General features: G+C 37.9%; 1 protein-coding gene across 5 annotated transcripts in view; it reads left to right on the forward strand.

The window, feature by feature from the left end:
- Positions 1-19,413, forward strand: part of GALNT18 (polypeptide N-acetylgalactosaminyltransferase 18) — a 225,616-nt gene that overhangs the window by 115,421 nt on the left and 90,782 nt on the right. For all 5 annotated transcript variants that reach the window (XM_051621793.1, XM_051621794.1, XM_051621796.1 and 2 more), the window contains one exon: positions 7,351-7,517. In XM_051621793.1, coding sequence (XP_051477753.1) covers positions 7,351-7,517 — 167 coding nt within the window. The remainder of the gene's footprint in view (positions 1-7,350; positions 7,518-19,413) is intronic.

Raw genomic sequence — 19,413 nt, forward strand, 5'->3', positions numbered from 1 at the left:
TCCCCCATTGTCTCTGTTAACTGAAAGAATATGCAAAGCAGTAATCTGCACACTCTCTCTCTCTCTTGTTTTCTCTCTCTCAGTCTTTTTTTAATGTCATAACACACGATCATAGTCAGAATAATGCCTGGCATACTGCTGTGAGAGGCTAACAATTTTTGGCCAAATAGCTATACAGAATTCTTCTCATGTTCATCCAAAAATGAGTTTTATGGAGATTATCAAACTCCCTGCTTACTGTTCTTACTGCTTTATTCATATAAAGGTCTTGGTTTTAAGTACAAAGAAGAAAATGGACCTTTATTGTGTAATTTTATCAATATTAATAACTTTCCTTAAAAGGAGTGGAGATTCAATCTGTTACCATTAAATCTATGCTATAAGATGCTTAGGAGACCAAGAAATAATCACTTTTATGTTTCAATCTTGGAATTTTTCTGCGTATTTATCCACTTCCCTCTCTGTTATTAATCTTATTACAATTGTTTGTTTGTTTGTTTTTAGGGGTTGGTGTCAGGAGGGGGAAAACCAGTTAGTCATGTTTTCTTGTAGTGACATGGTAACTCTATTCATATTCCTCACAAGATTGTAGGCCTGGCTTTGCTCCCTTGTAATAGAAGATGATGACCACAAGCAGATTTCTAGATTTGCAGCAGGAATACTGTCTTTCTGGCTTCTGTTATAGATTGCAATCCTCAGACATGAGGAAGAAACACTTTTTTTAATATGCTGTTCAGTGCCAGCTTTGTTAGCATAGTTCATTTAACTCTTAAAATATTGATAATAGTGAAAGGAAAAATGAAGAATGATCACAAAATTAAATTATAAATACAAGCAGTGTAGTTGAGCTGGAATTCTTACAAGATTCAGTTCTTTGAAAGTGTTTTAGTGCTATTTATTTCATCTGTGCCAGAAGGGGATTGTTTTCCTCCCATACATCTTGATCTTCCATTTGCCATTTTGGCTGATGACAAAATGTGATCAGATTTTGAAGTAAGTACAATTCCGTTACTGCTTGTGCTTCTGAGAAACTCTTAATTTGTTGGATCTAAAGTTCCCTCCCTCATATCTTCTTAAAACAATACCCCAACTCCAGATGTTTTAGCAATAGGCTTTACAGCATTCTCTATAAAAAAAACAAAGCAGAATAAATGACATAATTTTGTTATTAAAATACAAAATGTCTTCTGTTGCTATTGTTGGCTGCAATACCCATGTAATGCTTGGTGAAAGGTTCTCAAAAATTGCAGAGGATAATTCTTTTCCATAATTTACATACAAATTTGTAGAAGGTCTCACAGATAAGTTATTAATACAGGAAATCTTTCTTGCTCTGTTGGTCTTACTGCATAGTTGTGCTAAACTAATTTTAATGTGACTGGCCAAATTGTCTCATTCAATGCATTTATTCTAGACAAATGAGATTTTCATGTGGACAAATATTTGAAAGAAGGTTCATAATGTATGCTGTCCTCCATCCACCAGAGTTGTGCTTGAAATAGAACACCAGGAGTTTCTCTGAATTTCTGGTAACCATGACAACTGTTCTTTTAGCATTATTAGCCCAATGTGATTTAACAGAGTAGGTTGCTAGAGGTAATTTTTTAGCTACATTGAGATCATACTCGTTATTGCAATTCTAAATAATATTTAGAATTTACATTTAAAAATCAGTAAGTCATAATACTGAAATATGCACTATACTTTGTGGATTTGTGGGTTTTTTTAGTGAGAGCCTCACTCACTTTACAGAGGGGCAGATAAGGGGTCTTGTCCAAGGGCCCTGGATGAGTCTGAGGCAGAGCTGTCATTGCAAGTTGTGCTTTGCTGGTTGCCGCGCAACCTTGCAATTCATGGGGCTTAATGGATCTAAGATTTTGATCCATACAATTTCCTCCCCTTTTCCCCTTTCAGTATATTTTATACACGTATACACACACCCTTTCTCTGTAGCTGTTTCTTCTTTATTCCTAGAATTATGGAATTCTATTCCTCATAAAACTGGGCATAAAGAGGAAGACAGATACACTTGTGAACCTGCCCAAGTGCTCTGCATTCTGTTCATGATCTGAGGTGTGTGGGTTTAATTCTGATTTCTTTAAATAATAATTAAAAAAAATAGATAATTTTTTTGGTCACTGTTTGGAAAAAGAACATAGACAGGAAAATACATTTTTTTTAATGCATGTAATTTTTAAACTACACACACTGAAAAAGAACTGAATTCAAGCTGAAAGATGTAAATTATTCTGAATGGAGAAAAGAAAACATTAACTCAATTTAGGAATGTATCCTCAATTAAAATTAATCCATTTGAAAAGACTAAAGAAATTAGACACAATGGGAGCCTAATTATGTTCTTTTGTATCATGTATTGTTATCTTTTACTGTATAGTGGGGCTAAAAGGGAGTCAAATGACGTTTGTAGCATGAAACACTGCTGTTTTCTTGCACAGGATGCCAGACAATTAATCTGTTGGAAAGTGTCCAGAGAAGGGCCATGAAAATGATCCGAGGGCTGGAGCACCTCTCTTATGAGGACAGGCTGAAGGAGTTGGGGTTGTTCAGCCTGAAAAAGAGAAGGCTCCGGGGGGACCTCATAGTGGCCTTCCCGTGGCTGAAGGGGGCCTACAGGAAAGCTGGGGAGGGACTCTTTACAGTGGCTTGCAGTGAAAGAACAAGGGGTAATGGTTTTAAGCTGAAAGAAGAGAGATTTAGGTTAGAGACCAGGCATAAATTCTTCAGTGTAAGGGTGGTGAAACACTGGAACAGGCTGCCCAGAGATGTTGTGCGGGCTCCATCCCTGGAGGCGTTCAAGGGCAGGTTGGATGAGGCTCTGAGCAGCCTGTTCTAGGGGAAGATGTCCCTGCCCATGCAGGGGAGCTGGAACTAGATGATCTTTAAGGTCCCTTCCAACTCAAAACATTCTTTGATTCTGTAATGTGATCTAATCTGGATATACGCAAAGGAATATAGGTAGTAAAACCAAAACCAAATAATTTTCTTTAAATGGATGAGAGACATGTCAGAAGCAGAAATTTGTTTGAACATTTTAGTTTAATTGATAGAGGAGGAAAAGAACGCCAGGTTTTAAGGAAGCAACATCTTTTAATTATTTAAACTATATTTCCACTGCTTTTTCCAAGTACTTTCCCAAATCACTGTGCTGCTCTATATCTAATAGGTGACACCATTTTTGCTAGCATTTCTTTTTTATCTTCTATGTACATTGGTTTTGCTTAGGATAACAAATACTACTATGCCTAATCTAGGATGCTAAAAGGTAGATTGGCTGTAGCTTTGTTTGCTGGACCATTTTCTGTCTCTATGCATTTTGACTGCAAGTGAATCACTAAAATAACAGGCTTTGCAGGTTCTTTTCAGGTTAATAGGGAAAATTATTTCGTTATGTATGAGCCTGTCAGCTAGTTCATAGTCTGTTTGAAGCAAAATTTTCAAAACTTGGATTAAATTTCATTTAGTACATCAAACAGAAATGTGCTAGCTTTATAAATGTGTACAGGAGATGAGAAGCTTTTTAGTAATTTCTCATTATGCCCATGCAAATTTGTACATCTAACTGTCATATAAGAAATGGTACCCACAAAGTAATAGTAACCAGATTGCATATGGAATTTCTTTTGTCAATGCTGAATGGTATGCACGTGCACACACACCATGTGCCATGAACAGGTCTCTTCAAGGAGTTGGATCTGTAATGATCTTAGCACCTTTTGTAAAACTGTGAGGTTAAGTATTTAAAAATTGAGTGTGATCATAAGTACAAACACTTTGAGCCTGAAATATACACCTTGAAAAGTCCTGTTTTCAGATGCTACTTAACCTTGGTGGTGCCTAAAATTCACATTTGCCAAAGATTCAACTCAGATTTGACAGTGTAGAACTCTTGTAAATTTGTGCCTGCTTCACCTACTCAGTCATCTAGACAGTGTTTTAAACAGTGCTTTAAGAGATTGTTCATCACAGAAAGTGACCTTTCTTAAATGAGTCATTCCAGAGGTTAAAATACTCACTCTAGGGTACAGGAGGCTGGTGTGGAGAACTATCCTTTCTCCTTGAGAAGATTTAAAACCTTGTGTGTTTATATAGAGTTTGAACTGTTTAGCCTGGAGAAGAGGAAGTTTGGGGGGATGTCGTCAATGTATATAAGTGTATATATATATAAGGGAGTCTGCAAAGAGGAAAGAGCCAGGCTCTTTTCAGTGTTGCTCAGTGACAGAACCAGAGACAATGAGCACAAACTGGAACACTTTTTCTTCGAGGTAGACCGAGCACTGGCACAGGTTGCCCAGGGAGGTTGTTGAGTCTGCATCCTTGGAGATACCCAAAAAGCTGTCTGGATGGGGTCCTGGACAGCTGGCTCTAGCTGAGCCTGCTTGAGCAGGGGCTTGAACAGGATGACCTCCAGAGGGCCATTCCAACCTCAACCATTCTGATTTTATATATTGCTTCCCAATAAAGTACCCTAACACTTGATTTGCAGGCTTTGTGAAAGTGCCTTTATTCCTTCAGTCAAAGCAGCAATTCTTAACTAAAAACAATAAACGTTAGCTTGCAAAAGAAAGAAAAAAGTGATCACAAGAGTTACTGTGGCATATTGGACATGGCCATGCAGAGTGAAGGCCAGAGTTTAAAATGCATGAACATCCATTGGGATTGGTACTGCAGTACAGGTCCTTCCTCCAAGGAGTTTGCCCTAAACATGAAGCTGGAGTCTTACTTAGTATCACTCCAAGTTAGGGTCCATTTAATTGCTCCACAGAAAGTGGAATGACTGAAAATAACCGCACCAAACTGGAATGTTGTTATATAGCTCTCTGGAGAGATCAGAGAAGGTTGAACTCATACTCCTTCTGTCCTGGTTGAAGGTTTTAACTCATGAACTACTGTCTGAACAGGGAAAACCAGTGCTGCCTTGCGCTAGTTGCCATCTGAAAGAAAAGGCAGTTCCTTCTGTCTCTTGTTGTAGTGTTTTATTTTGAATAAAAAACACTCAAGTTCTTATCTCTAGAAAGGTAACTATGACTCTGATTAATTCAGAGGACCCATGGTGCTTCATGGAAAAAGCTTCTCCTTCCTGTCTTGTATGTGAGCTTCTGAGCAGCTGTGCACTTCAGAGGTTACATCTCACTCTGCTGAAATATTTCAATTTTTATTTAGATTCCCTCTAATGTGAAACTATTGCTAAGTCCTTCTTAGAAAATCCTGATTGCCAGTAGGACTCCCTCAAACCAGATAAGAATCATGACTGCACCAGCTTTTAAAAGCCAGGTATAGAACATGTCTTTATGATAATCCAATTTTCAAAGAGTAGTAAAAATTTATTACAAGTCATCAGTAATGATTTGACATTCACTTTGAAGAGAAGAAAAAGAAGGGAGGGCAGTTGATTATAAATGACACTTCCACAAGCTGTTGTTACATTTGACTTGCTGTCCAGTGACACTCAAAAAAGCCCGAACAACCAACTGACATGCTTTTAATCTCCTGAAAGATTAAAAGAAAACTTTTCAGTCTGATGCTTAAAGCTGGAAGCTTTCTTACCAGTGAAAGCGGGAGTAACACACCAATAGAAATACAAACTGATTTTGGAAAGTAAGTTTTGATTTGTTATGCTGCCAAAAGATGATGCTTTCAATAGGAAATCCAAACACCATTTTAATTGTTTCTCTCTTGTGTTGATGACATGGAACAAAAAGCTGTAGATCTCTGTGAATAGATTTCATGTTTGTTTCTGAATGATGAATGAACCAGCTTACTAAAAATATAGTGTACCCATTTTAAGACTAAAACTGTTGTTACTTTTTCAAGACTGTTTTCTGTTTCATGTATCTATGTCGTTCTTCCACGTGGTAACAGAGAAAAGTACCTAAAATATTAAAAAAATTCTTTAATGTGATTTCCATCAATTTCAAACTAGTGACTGAATTGAGAAAATTGGTTGACCAGCTGAATTCTGGATGTTATGTGTATCTCTGTCTTTGGATATCATGTTTTCTGTGCAGTGACTCTTTTCAGAAGCTTTAAAAATGTAAATGTAAATGCATCATCTTGATTGAGCTTCATTTTTGTGCAACAACAAGCATGTGAGAAGGAATGCTTTTGTGATATTTCTTTGTATTTATTGACTACACAGATCAAACTAGGAAATAATAAAAAAAAAGTTATATTTTCTCTTCTGACTGAAGAACACGTTTATTTAAGGAGTCATATTCAAGCATGATTTAACAATTCTGAATCCTTTGTGCTTTCTGTGTGCTAAGCATCAGCTGTTAGTAAAACTTTCCACCGCTTTCAGGAGTTCCTGGATGTCGTGAATCTAGACATCTTGAGAGAAGATGGCCACATCAGTGTTGTCAGGAGACAGAGAAAAGCATTGGCATCAACCAGTTCCATCTATAGTGCCTATCTAGAAATGGTGCCTAGGTCGGCCTAGTAAATAGTTTCAGATCTGAGAAAAAGGTAGAATTAACTGTTGTTCAGATACACTGCATGAAAATAAGAAAAGTTTCAGAGAAAAACAATTACTTCATTAACTTCTGACTTTATTAAAAAAGCAAGCATTTTGTTGACAGATTAAAAGACATAAATTGGTAAAAGGGCCTATATATTCTTCATAAAATTACAAAAATTGAATCCTTTTTTAAATGGAGAGGACAAGCAATAAAACATTAAGGAACCTTGAAGTTGTGGGCAGCACTTCTACACTGCTGTTTGCTTAAGCAGATTGGAATGTGGCTAAAATATATATATTTTTTTTAAGCACAGGAAAATCCATCAGACAGTGTTTCTCATTTTAATTGAAACCCTTGGCTGAGCTGACATGTTTCCCATCCTTTTTACCCATTTTTCTGGCTACACTGTCTTAGCTTTTGTAGCAGGATGTTCTTTGGACCTGGATCTTTTACTGTTTTTATTGAGCTGAGAAAGAAGCCCCTGATTTTGACTGAGCTAGGTGGTCGGTTCTGTAGGAAAAATAATTAGTGTGGTAAACTGCTGTTGGAGACTGCATTAAAACAGGAGTTTGCAGTTGGTTTGCAAACAAAATGTCATTGTTTTGGGCCTTGGATGAAAAAGGGAGCTCACTCTAGGCCTTGGTTGCACAGTCAGAATCAGGAGATTGTTTTCAGAGATTATTTTTTTTAGGTAGTAATTAAACTGATTCTTGCCTATATGTGCTCTGAACAGGTATGGGGGCCTTCTGATCCTTGCCTGCAAATGCTCTCTTGTCATTCTTATGGCTGGGGATAGATTTTTCTGAAACAGCTTGTGTTGACGTTGTTGCTTCCAACAGTTTACACTGGGGTTTTTTTAAATCTTTTTCTTCAGGTGCAGAAACCTTACATTTCCTGACAGTCTTCCTGAAGTCAGCATTGTATTCATATTTGTTAATGAAGCTCTCTCAGTGATTCTGCGCTCTATTCATTCAGCCATCGACAGGACTCCTGCTCACCTGCTCAAAGAGATCATTTTAGTTGATGATAACAGTAATAATGGTAAGAGGCTTTGGTTCTTTTTCCCCTCCCCTATGTTTTTGGTTGATTGGTTGGTTGGTTTTGCTTGTTGTTATTTTTTCATTCTTCTTTCACCTAAATGCTGGATCATGCATGAGAATCCTTGATTCTTACTCCTGCTTATCCTATTGGCATTTCAGATATTGTCAGTGTATTTTCTCCCTTCTTCATTGCATGGTCTTGCTGACTGTCTTTAAATATGCATGAGTGGGGCATGTCCAAAACAGTATGTGCAAAAATAAGATGCTGTTTCTATATATTTAAGGTGTCTGGTAAGCAGAATTTTGAATGTAACAATAGATTAAGAAATTTTACTGAAGAGTGCTTTCAAGATTTTACACTTCCTGTGCTCTTTCCTGTTTTAGTTGTATGATTGATTGCATGTGTGTACTCACTTTCTGTTTTGTATAAAACATAATTCTGTTTTTCTTAGACATCTCCTTTAGATTTCCAGTCCTCTCTCCCTCTCCCCATTGGCGCCACTTATCTTGCTGCTTTTCTTCTTCATGTACTCAGATTTTTTTGTCCACGATCTGAAGGACTGGGCTGCCCATGTCTGGTTGCTCAGTGCTTGCCTGGGTGTTTGTAAATGAGGCAGCGCTGGGCATTTTTTACAAGTATTTTTTTCTGTCAACTTTAGTGATTAAATTTTAATAAGCATGGGATGCTGAACTTAATGAAAAATATTTATCTGCTGGAGGATTAATTCAGAGCTCCTTAAAATACAAGGTGAATCTGAATTTATCCTCTTGAAGGAAAATGCTGAACAAAGGGCTTCTCTTATCTTTGCTATCATTACAGCAGTTACGTGAAGCTAGATCCTGTGGCTTGCTGCTGATCGTAAATCTATCTCAGCTTTGTGCAGAAAAGAAACTTACTGGGAAACAAGTAAATAAGTTTCCCATCCCAGGCTATGCATTTCATCATTTCCTTTTCTATTGTCTATCAATGAAGAAAGAAGTAAAATCCTAATTCTACTTTAAGGTGTAGGCTTATGTCAGATCTAATTCCAGTCCCAGTGAATAATACTATATTTAGAGTTACCTGAGGGTCATCAAACTTTTCTTGAAACACCTACTCATAGAACACTGTGAGTAAACTGTCATGCAGGATTGATGAATTGTTATTCTTGGATTCTGGCACAATTTCTGATGTAGCAATGCAATGAAGTAAACAACAACAACAACAAAATCACATTAAACTGTAAACTATGAGTAAAACAAAACCCAAAACCCAAAATCAACATTTGTGCACAGACACAGACACATGTATGTGATTCAGAAACATCATGTAAACTGAAATAGACTTTTGATTTTCTTCAACATGTAGTTCAGTCATTTAATGTGGTTTTACTGATGTACTCTAGCTGGCCTTAATTTTTTCCCACTCCCTCATCCAATACATGGCAATTTGGTATGGGGAAAAAAAATAAATATGAAATACAGCTTTGATAGCTCCACTTGGACTCTCGAATTATTTCGTATCTGAAATAATTAAGAAATCACAGGAAACAATCTTTCAGGAAGACTTGTTTAGTCACTTCTTTGTTAGTACCAGTCTTCGGACTGTATAGTATCATATTCTTATAGAATAGGCTATATAGGCTATACCTCTTAATCAGGTTTCCCTTTATTACCCATCAGTGCCTTTAATCCTTAAGTTCCTGGCTCTAAACAGGAGGAGAGAAAGTGAGAGGAAGGTAACCTTCAGTTTGGCTGTCCTGGCTTGGTGTTACATGTCATTCTATATAAAATCACAGTGCAGTGATACTTAGTCTCCTAGAAAAATTCAACTCTCTCCTTTTGCTTGCAGAAGTAAATTGGATATTCCTGTGGTCCTCTCTATCCCATAATGTATGCTGAAGACCTGGTAATAGGCATCCACTTGGAGAGGATGGATGTTTGGTAGAAAAGGCAGCGATTGTCAAGTTGATTTATGGGCTTTTTTATTATTAGTTTCAATCTTGCAATATTTATTTTACAATTTGCTTTTGCTCTTACAGTATTCTACTTTCAATTTTTTCTCCCCTTCAGCATTGCTGAAACTAATCCTTTATATTTAGTGTCATTCCATGTTTTTGTTAGCAGCTCTTTAGCTTGCAAGCATTGCTGCTTGTAAGATAAGTGGGTTACTTTGAATTTCCCTGTAATGTTTCTTGAGGGGCAAAAGGTTGCTTTGTGCTGGCATCTGGCTACAGACTTGGCTTTTTTCAGAAACATGTCAGGTCCCTAATTGTAAGCAGTATGTTTACTCTCAGGCTTTCACCGGGGATGGCAACTTTTATAACTTAATGTAAGATTTTTTTTCTGTGATGCCACAGCCATGGATTTCACAGGTAAGAAACAGCACACTATGGGAAGTGACTGGAAAGAAAAAGTAAGAACTGAGATCAGAGTGCAAATTAACATGTATTTTGAGTCTGTTGTGCGATTTAATTGGATTCACGTAGCATAGTGGTTTAAAAAAGAAGCAGATACGATGACTGGCACTAGAGGAAGGCACCAGCACTTCCTGCTTCTGGTGGGAAGCAGTATATTGGTAAACTGTTACAAATCCTTGCTGTGGGCCAAATTCTGAATCTAGCAATGAACACCAAAATTCATCCCTAGTTTCATTAGATCTCTGTTTCAGAAAAGAGCAGTGGAAGAGCTAGGTGCTTTCTAAAATTTCAGAAAGCTGATTTCAGAAACCTTATATTCAAGTCTAGAGCCAAAGTAGGTACATTTGTCTTGAACAATACAAGTTACAGTATTTTATTTCATGCACTTAAGGGTATGTCAAACATATTATCTATTTCTTTCTCTAAACCTTGGTGCAGTTATTCAAGTTCCCGATTATCTTTCATGAGCCCTCAATTGCTCTCTTTGTAAAGTTTCCCTTTTTTTAAAAACCCAAATGTTTAAGGTTAGGAAACTCATTTGGGTCTCATTTGCATTGGTGTGTAATAGAGAAACAGCACTGGTTTCAGCTGTTTTACTATAGATTTAAGTGTTGTCTGTGAGATCAAAATCTTTCCCATCCTCTTCAGGAATACAGTTTGCTTTTCAGAGATAATATAATTAGTTTACAGCTTGGCAATAAAATAATTTATTCACTTTTGCCTTCAGAAGTAGCAGAGTTTTCCAGTTGACTCAATGCAATTGAGGAGAGGGATTTGCAGAGAAGAGGGTTTAAAATAACTTCAAGTGACCATGCCTATGACTGCTGATAGTTAGTTAGACCTCAAAAATGTAATTAGAAAAAGCATTGTCTGAGCTGGAGACTACTGGAATAGTGTTTTATTCACTCTATGGCTTTTTGCATCGTATTCTCTGAGGAGAGAATGGTGACCTTCTAGGCCTCTGGAGTCCTGCCTTGGCTTTTGAGTCTTTTTTTGGGCATTGAGCCCCACTGTATTATGAAGCACTTCCTGAAGATATTTTAAGATTATTTGAAATATCTCTAAAAAACTCATTGTGAGCCATGATTTGTTCAGCTTCATGGGGAGCCAGTATGCATTTTAGTGTCCAGAGTGTGCCTTACAAAATTTTATATTATAACATGAATTATTGTTCTCTGTGACATTTTTTCATGTTCAAGTTAATAAAAATACTGCAACAGAGGCTCAAATTTCATAAGGTTTCTTCCTTTTTCTTTGAATCATTAGTTATGAATGAAATATTGTAATATGTTCAGTTTAATGATTCTCATTTAGTTGTGAGAGTTCACTGGATACAGCTATTGAATTGCAGTAATAATGCTGGATATTACAGGATACTAATTTTACGACTCTCAGTGTTTAAGAGAATTAGCAGAGGCTGATAGAACGTGTGTCAGATGCAACTGTATTACCTTCGAGAGCATTGCAACATTGTCCTCAAAGCACTGAATAAAAAGCTTTTCAAAAAGCATCCAGAGCTTTTTCATTAGAAAGGTATACTTTGGTTATTTTTAAGATATGTTTGGGAATAGAAGATTGTCTGATTTTTTTTTTTTTCTTTACAAAAGTAGTGATGAATAAACTTCAAAAGTACCACTCCAGTGCATGCTAGATTTCATATTACAAGATAGTTTGAAGATGGCTTACTTGTAGACCAGACAGCTATGTGTGTTGATTTCAAAAAGCTATTAATAACAGTCTCCTAGGGAAGATTTCAGGATTTGCTGTCCTTCTGTGTGGCTTCTCTTTCTTCTCTTACCTCAATACTACCAAAAGTCAAAGGCAAATCAAAGTCAAACTTTATTCTGATCTGTACTCAGTTTTGGGCCCTGATTTATGGATTGTGAAGGTTTGTTTTATCTTAGATTCATTCACTCCATTAGTTAAAGGTCTTGATGTTGAAATCCTTATTATTGCAGTCTTGACACAAGCAAACATGTTTCTGTTGTAGATTGGAGAACTAAAAACTGTGCATTTTTCTTGCATAGTAACATTTAGCGCTGAAACTTGAATAAATGAAGACAATTCTTTGAGCATGTGTTTACTGCTGCATGTTCTGTGCTGACCCTAGGGCTTCAATGAGGTGTGTCATGGCTTGTGTGTCAGCAACAGTGAATGCATCTGAAATAGGTAAGAAGAAAATAACCAGAAGCGAAGTGTAGTCTGCTGGCTCTGTTTCAGCAGTCAGCAGAAGTTAGCAGAATAAGGAATGTTGTTCTTATTCTGAGATGCGAGAGAGTAGAGCATGTGGGCACTGTGGTTCATGTCCCAGCAATGACTGGCCATGCAGCTCAAAACTCTGTGGAAACAAGTAAAAACCACTAATGGAAATGGACTGTGAGATTTTTATAAGGACAGTAGGTCCTGTAGATGATGTCCTAGAGTGGCTGGAGACTGCTCTCTCTTACTTGTCAGTCCCTTGGCCATTGTATTTGACTCCTGCTTTAAAGGGAAAAGGTTATGAAACAGGATATCAAAAGGAAGTGAACAACAGAAAGAAGAGAGGGGCCACTGCTGATGAAAACTGCTGTCTTTCCCAGGTATTCTTTCCCTTCTTTTGCTTGGATTTATCACTCTTCACACCTTTTTCTTCTCCTGTGTTCATTCCTTCTTTCATCCAGGAGTGTTTTATGTAATTGGGTTTTATTCCTCAGTCCACCTTCCTATCCCTCAGTCCACTTTCCTTTTCCTCATTCCACACTGGCAGCCTGCTCTTTTTGGATGTTCACTTCCTCACACCCATTCTATACACCTTATCCTTCTTAATGTGAGCATGTCTCCGTTTTCCATGTTCTCAAATTCCGGTGTACCCACTCCCCTTATGTTCTATCTCCTCCACCCCAGTATTCACTTCTCTTTCTCACAAGCTGCACTCATTGTTCCCATCTCATCATTCAACTCCCCCTTGCCTTGAGCCAAATTAATTTAACTCTTGCCTGGCTCATCCCTCCCTCCCTTCTCCCCCCAGCAAGTATTCTGTTCCTTTTCTTGTAGCATATTTTTATCATTCCCTCATTTTTCTCCTCCTCCTCTCTAATGCCTCCTTTTCAGACAAGTTTTTCCATTTCCTTTTGCTTTCATTTAAAAATAATTATGTGGTATTCTTTTAGGTCAGGGTTTCTAACTTTCCCATGTCTGAACTGCGTACTGTGCCAGACTCAAATGTTGACTTGCATTCAGTCACATGTGGGGAGGCCATTCCTTGCTGAAGGCAAGACTCTGACTTTTGTAGCATTGTAATTAAAGTTGTATGCAGGCTGTTTGACAACCAGTGTGCATTTTCCTTTGATTTAGAATGAGAACTGTCACATTCTCCATTCTTTATAACTAATGCAGAAGATCCTTAGCCTTTGCATTCTGGAAGGTCAGGAAAGCTCCAGTTCTGTGAGAGTGAGGTGGGGCTGCAAGACCACTGCAGCTAGTGTGGCTCTCCAGTGTGTCCCAGAGAGATCACAAATCCATATGATCATTTGCCTCTATGGAAGTGTCTGCTTAGCAGGTGTCTGCAGTGACAAAGCGATCTTTCAAAGGAACAGTTATTTTAATTAACTGCAATATAGTATAATTCACTCTGTATGGTTGGAAAAAATTCAGTGTGTGCAAGCTGATAGGATAACCTCTGTCCATCAGGGGTCATCAGTGGGCAGCAGAGCTTTTATTGAAGTCTCCTGACATCAACATTTTTTATTCAAATGTTTATATAATATTATGCGCTGAATCCTTCCTAGCCAGCAATTGTTGAAAGTTAATATGTGGTTATCTTATCTTTTATTCCATCCATGAGGTAATAGGCTTGCAGTGTTGCACTCTAATAAATACCTTTTCCTATGTCAGATTCAGTACAGCAAGTCCAAGAGGACAGAGCAGCCACTTCTAAAACCAGCATTTTCCATACTTGCAGTTTAATGTAGGCAGCATAATTGAGAAAGTGTTATTTTGCACAACTCCAAACCTTATCAACATATATATATTTTTTTTTTTCTCTCTAGTAAGACAAGCCCATTGCCATTAAATTAAGCTTTAAGTTTGGAATAACAATGTATCTCATATAAGCATGGGAGGAAATAATTTCAGTGCTATCTACATACCATATTTAATCCTAATGGAAGGTAGTAAAGTAAAGAATCTGAACTATAGAATATAGAAAATGCTGAAAAACTGCAGCTAGGAAACAAAATCCAGGGGTGATTTCAGCCGCAGTTTTACAGCTTTCTTATATCTTTTCCTTTTTTCATATACCAAGTGAATTGGAAAGTATACTGGTGGGTTTTCATTGTGATTTTGTTTTAGCTTGACTTGCAGTGTACCAGTTCATACTATGCATCTATGTCATGGTTTGGGCCTGAGACAACAACAAAGGAACAGCCCCATGGCCCCTCACTCAACTCCCCCCCCACACACACTCTGGGATGAGGACAAAACTCACAGGTTAAGACAAAGGACAAGGAGGGTTCTTCACTGATTATGGTCCTGGGCAAAACAGACTCAACTTGGGGAAAAAATAATAATTTCATTTCACACTAATCAAACACACACAGGACACAGACAACACACAGAGCAGGGCCTGCATATGTTACCCCCACCCCTCCCTTCTTCCCAGCCCCAAATCCCTTTGTTCCCGGTTTCTCTCCCTCCTTCCCCCCAGCGGCACAGGGGGACAGGGGATGGGGTTTAGAGTCAGTTCACAGGCTGGTGGTTCCTGCTGCTCCTTTCTCCTCAGGAAAAAGGATTCCTCTCAGTCCTTCCCTGCTTCCCCACAGGGTCCCTCCCATGGGAGAGAGTCCTCCATGAACTTCTCTTTCATGAGTCCTTCCCACCAGCTCTGGAGCTGCTCCAGCCTGGGCTTCCCACAGAGTCACAGGTGCTTCGGGAACAGCCACCTCCCCTGGTGCCGGGGTCTTCCACAGCTGTGCAATCAGAGTCCACTGGCAGCAAATCCACTGGCCACAACATCCAAGTCCTCTGGCCAAGTTCACCCCTCCTGGTGCCTTCAGGGAATGTTCCACCAAGTTCCTCCCATGGATGCAGTGGGACAGCTGCCATCTCATCATGGGTTGCAGGGAAACTTCTGCTGGGCACCTTCTTCCCCTTCTTCCTCACCAGCCACCAGCACTGCTCTTCTCCCCCAAGTCCTTCTCTGCTCCGGTGTTATCTTGGTACTTTTGTATGTTAATCTCTGAGGCTCATCCATTGTCCCTCTGATGGCTCCTTGGAGCACGTTTGGAGCAGGGGGAGCTTCTCAACTTCTTACCGGAGCCACCCTGGGGCCCTTCCCCCGCTATCAAAACCCCACCAAACCAGCACAATCTGTTTCACATATACTGAGTGCCCTATGTCAAATAACACAATGCACTGTGGGTATTTCCTTGTTCTTTATCCTTGTGTCTGTTCTGCCACCCTTCAGTGACACAATCCTTAGTGTGAGTGCAGTCATACACACTCTCAGGTTATACTCATCGAATCAAAGCCAATACAGACAGTACAGCTGAATTTTCTAGGTTTAATAAATATCTGCACGTTGGCATTTTGGAATCTTTTGGAAGATTTATTTGAGCCAACTTTCAGGAAACATCACCCTCTGCGTCAGGTATGATTCAGAAACCATGTATGACCTACAGTGTTAAAGACTGCAGTCAAATTTAGTAAGAAAAGGCTAATTTTAAGCTTTTCTAGTAGCAATGAGAAATGTGCCCCATGTGCGTGAGTGTTACAGGCTGGTGGCATCCTGACTGTGGGAATGCCAGAATATAAATGCTTCCTTGGTCTGCTTCTCAGTATTGTCACTATGACTGGAGCCTTAAAATTAATTACTAGAGGTCTCTCAGTAATTGCTTGATTGAAAAAAACCTTTTTTGTCCCAATTTTTTTCCTCTTTCATGTGTTTGGGGTTATTTTGCTTTAAAGAATGCTTGAATCGTTTCCGTTGATAACATTCTCAAACATATCTGCTAAATTTAAGTAGCAGCCATGTGTATAGATCAATGCAGTGAAAAAAGGATGTAGAACTTGTGAGAGAAGTGCCAGGGCCTGTTGATGTCAGTAAGGGAACTCTGGTTTGATCAGATTATTTATTTCCTTTTGACAGCCTTACTGATAAGGTATCTAGAGATCTCCTGGCGTCCAGTAGAATTTGTATTTGAGATATTCTAGTAATGTCAGCCTCTAAGAGCCTGAATGACTACTTAAAGGATTTCTTTCTCTTCCCTTATCAAGGGAACAGTGCTTAAAAGTGCAAGAGTTTTACAGGGGGTGGGGAAAATACTCTGTAGTGTTAGGCAAAGGAGTTAGAAGATTGTGTCCTATATAAAGTAAAAAATACTAATTGCCTTTTTGGTGAACATTATTAAAATTTACCTTTTCTTCCTTACCCAAACATACCTTTCTTAAAGATAAAAATTAATTAAAAGGTAGTTTTCATAAAATTAATGTTGATTTCTTAACTTAAACTGGGGTAAAACTTTCTGTCCAAGCTGATAATTTCAAACAGTTGCACTTCTTTGTGATAGAACATGAAAATTCTCAATACACTGAAGGGTCCAAGACATGATAAAAGGAATTATTTTAAGGCTTTTTGAGTGTATCACCAAATTATAAAAATGAGTTAGCAAAAAAAAATATATAAAAATAAGATCCAGACTATTCTATGTTCACCCAATAGGCATACAGAAGGCACATATATAGGCTAGATGTTTTAAATACATTTTGAAACCTACTGTAAGTCTAAAGTTCAAGTACAGAACCTTTTATCAAAGGATATTTGAATTCTTGTTGTGAATTAAAAAATCAATTGATGTTGACTTTTGTTTTGGCATATGTTCTGTAGATATACTTTAATTTTAAATCTTGAAAGTGTTCTCCAACTATATTAGATGATCGAATTTTAAATTAGTTGACTTCCCTCATTTACTGTTAGTTATTTGTGGGGCTGTTACTCGAATTACATTCTTTCCTTTTGCACTGGAAAAGTAGCATATTTTAAGTAGTATGGCTCAAGTAGCAGCCTGGGAAGCTTTAGGGTAGCTCTGTTTAAAACTTTATGGAAACTGTGATGAAACTAGACATAAAAGCTGAAATTTCTATTTACAGCGATGGAATTAACATGGAAAAAATGTAGATTCAGAGGTTAGGCTATGAGAGATTGAAAAGTTTTGCTTATTTTTGCTTTCCCAGTTTATTTGGAAATGATGATTTTTTTTTCTTGGGTCTCCATAGCCAGGGTCCTTGCTAACATTGCTTACTGAAAGTCTGTTTTGAGAGCCTGAGTAGAGAGAAATACAGACATGAGTCCGCATGGAAGGACATACAGGTTATATACTAAAAACTTGCCCTTCATGTTCTTTATGATCTTCACAAATGTCTAGAATTCTGTCACCTTTTTGAGTGATTTTTGCAAACTGCTTCATACAGGACAGGGCAAATCTTGCTCTCCTGGTGGCCTGATGGGCAAAGACTTCTGCCTGAGAGGGAGCTGTATTCCCCATCAGCTTCCTGCCACATCTCTTGGCATTTTGCAGTGGAATTTGCAAATAAACCAATTATTTTATTTTTTTTTTAATATTAGTTTCCTTCAACTGTAATCTAAGAGGAATGGTAGATGCTCCAAAACTTTCTCACAGATATTTTTTATGCCAACTCAACAATTCACCTTGCATTAAATTTAACAGGATTTGTCTGCACTGCAGTGTAAACTCTCCAATAAATTATTTAGAATCATGATGAATGCTAAATAATATGGCAGTATGAATCATTGTTGTTTTCATTTGCCAGTAGAGAAAATCTTGATGGAGTTGCTGAGTGCTCTCCGTTCTCCAAGATATACTGTCATCTGCTACGTTGTTCCTTTGCTCCACAATGACACACTCCATTGGACTGGTGCCTGTCTAATAATTGTTTAATGTTTCAAAAGCTGCCATCTTCAATTGGAGGCAGTCTTTTCAAGCAGTACAAATACCAGCAGATTTGCATAGAGTAGAAATAATTGCAAAAATAATGTAAAAAAACCCCAAAACTAAAAAAAAAACACCAAGAAAACGAGATGGAAAGAGCATTAATGCTTTTTTGAAGCTGAAAAAAAAATCATGTACCTAATTGAATTAAAGTGAAGTTTTAGGAAGTATAAAAATATTTCTGTGGCTAAATACATGGTCTAACAGTTTTATATGCTATAAAATGATTATTTCTCCTGACCTATTGCCCTGATCTGAATCCTTGCACATGTGCACAAAGTGGAAAGAGAACAAAGTCTTCTAAAATGGAAGACAAGTTGACAACTCATTTGCCAGCAAATAAACAAGTTGACAACTCTTGTGCCAGCAAATAAACAATGATTTATATTTTTTATTACCACAAACAAGTGCAATGTCAGCACCTGAAAAATGTACTTACATCCACATGCCATGTAAGTGACTGTCTCCCTGCCTTGTAGAATTATTGTTACTGTGTGAGCATCAAGTTTAAAACATTTCCCTGTAGCCTATTTTTTATATGAAATGTCTAGGATTACTTTTAGTGATATTTGTGCCCTTGAAACTTCGTGTCTTTGACAGTTCTGAATGTGCAAGTGAAACTTTATAGCATTGGGCCTGGTTTTGTGTTCTCTCATCAGGTATCTTTCAGTTTCCAAAGGAATGTTTCTTCTCTTGACCCCTTTTCCATATATACAAATAGGTAAAGCTTAAGGAAAAATGTGTCAAAGGTTGTGTGACTGTGTGTATGGTTTATATCTCACACATAGGAACTTATGTACTGAGACTAGCCCTGATGCAAGACAAATCATATTCCACAAATAGCATTACATTTTATTATTAATTTTTAATATTATTAAATGTCGTTATTAATACTAATGCTACTTGTGCTGCACAGCATTATAAAGAAGGGCAAGAACTGAATGAGAACCTCTTGAAAGCTTTGTGTCCAAGATGGATTCTCGCTGAGACCATCAAATTATTGTCTCTGGGAATGCTGCCTCCAAGATGTGGAAAGCTGGGGAACTGCTAGACACTGAAGGATCCCATTCAGCTATGAATAAATCTTATGGCAGCTCAAATTAGAGCATTAGTCCATTGTTAGAAAAGAGATCTGAGGAAATCCTTTTCACCAGAAATTGAGCAGAGAGGTTAGGTACTCACCGTTGTTTACCAGCATCTCTAGCAAACTGGGGAGACTGAGAGATCGAGAGAGACAAGGAAGACGGCAGTAGGGAGAAGCGATGCAACATGCTTTGACATCAGAGTGGAATGATTTTGCTGTGGGATAGCCAAGAGAAAGGGTAGGCTGGGTAAAAGAAAGATTTTGTTACTGAGGAAAAAAAATTCTTGTCCAGAATTTCCTTGTCCTGGCAATCCCAAAGATGTCGTAAGGCCAAGAAAAATACTGTCAAGGTTGTTTGGGGGTTTGTTTGGTCTACATCTGCACGTTGGTAGAGCTATCTGAAGTAAGTAGTGGATGACTTCTGAAATT

The sequence above is a fragment of the Apus apus genome, chromosome 5 (assembly GCF_020740795.1).
Source record: "Apus apus isolate bApuApu2 chromosome 5, bApuApu2.pri.cur, whole genome shotgun sequence".
Classification (NCBI taxonomy): Eukaryota; Metazoa; Chordata; class Aves; order Apodiformes; family Apodidae; genus Apus; species Apus apus.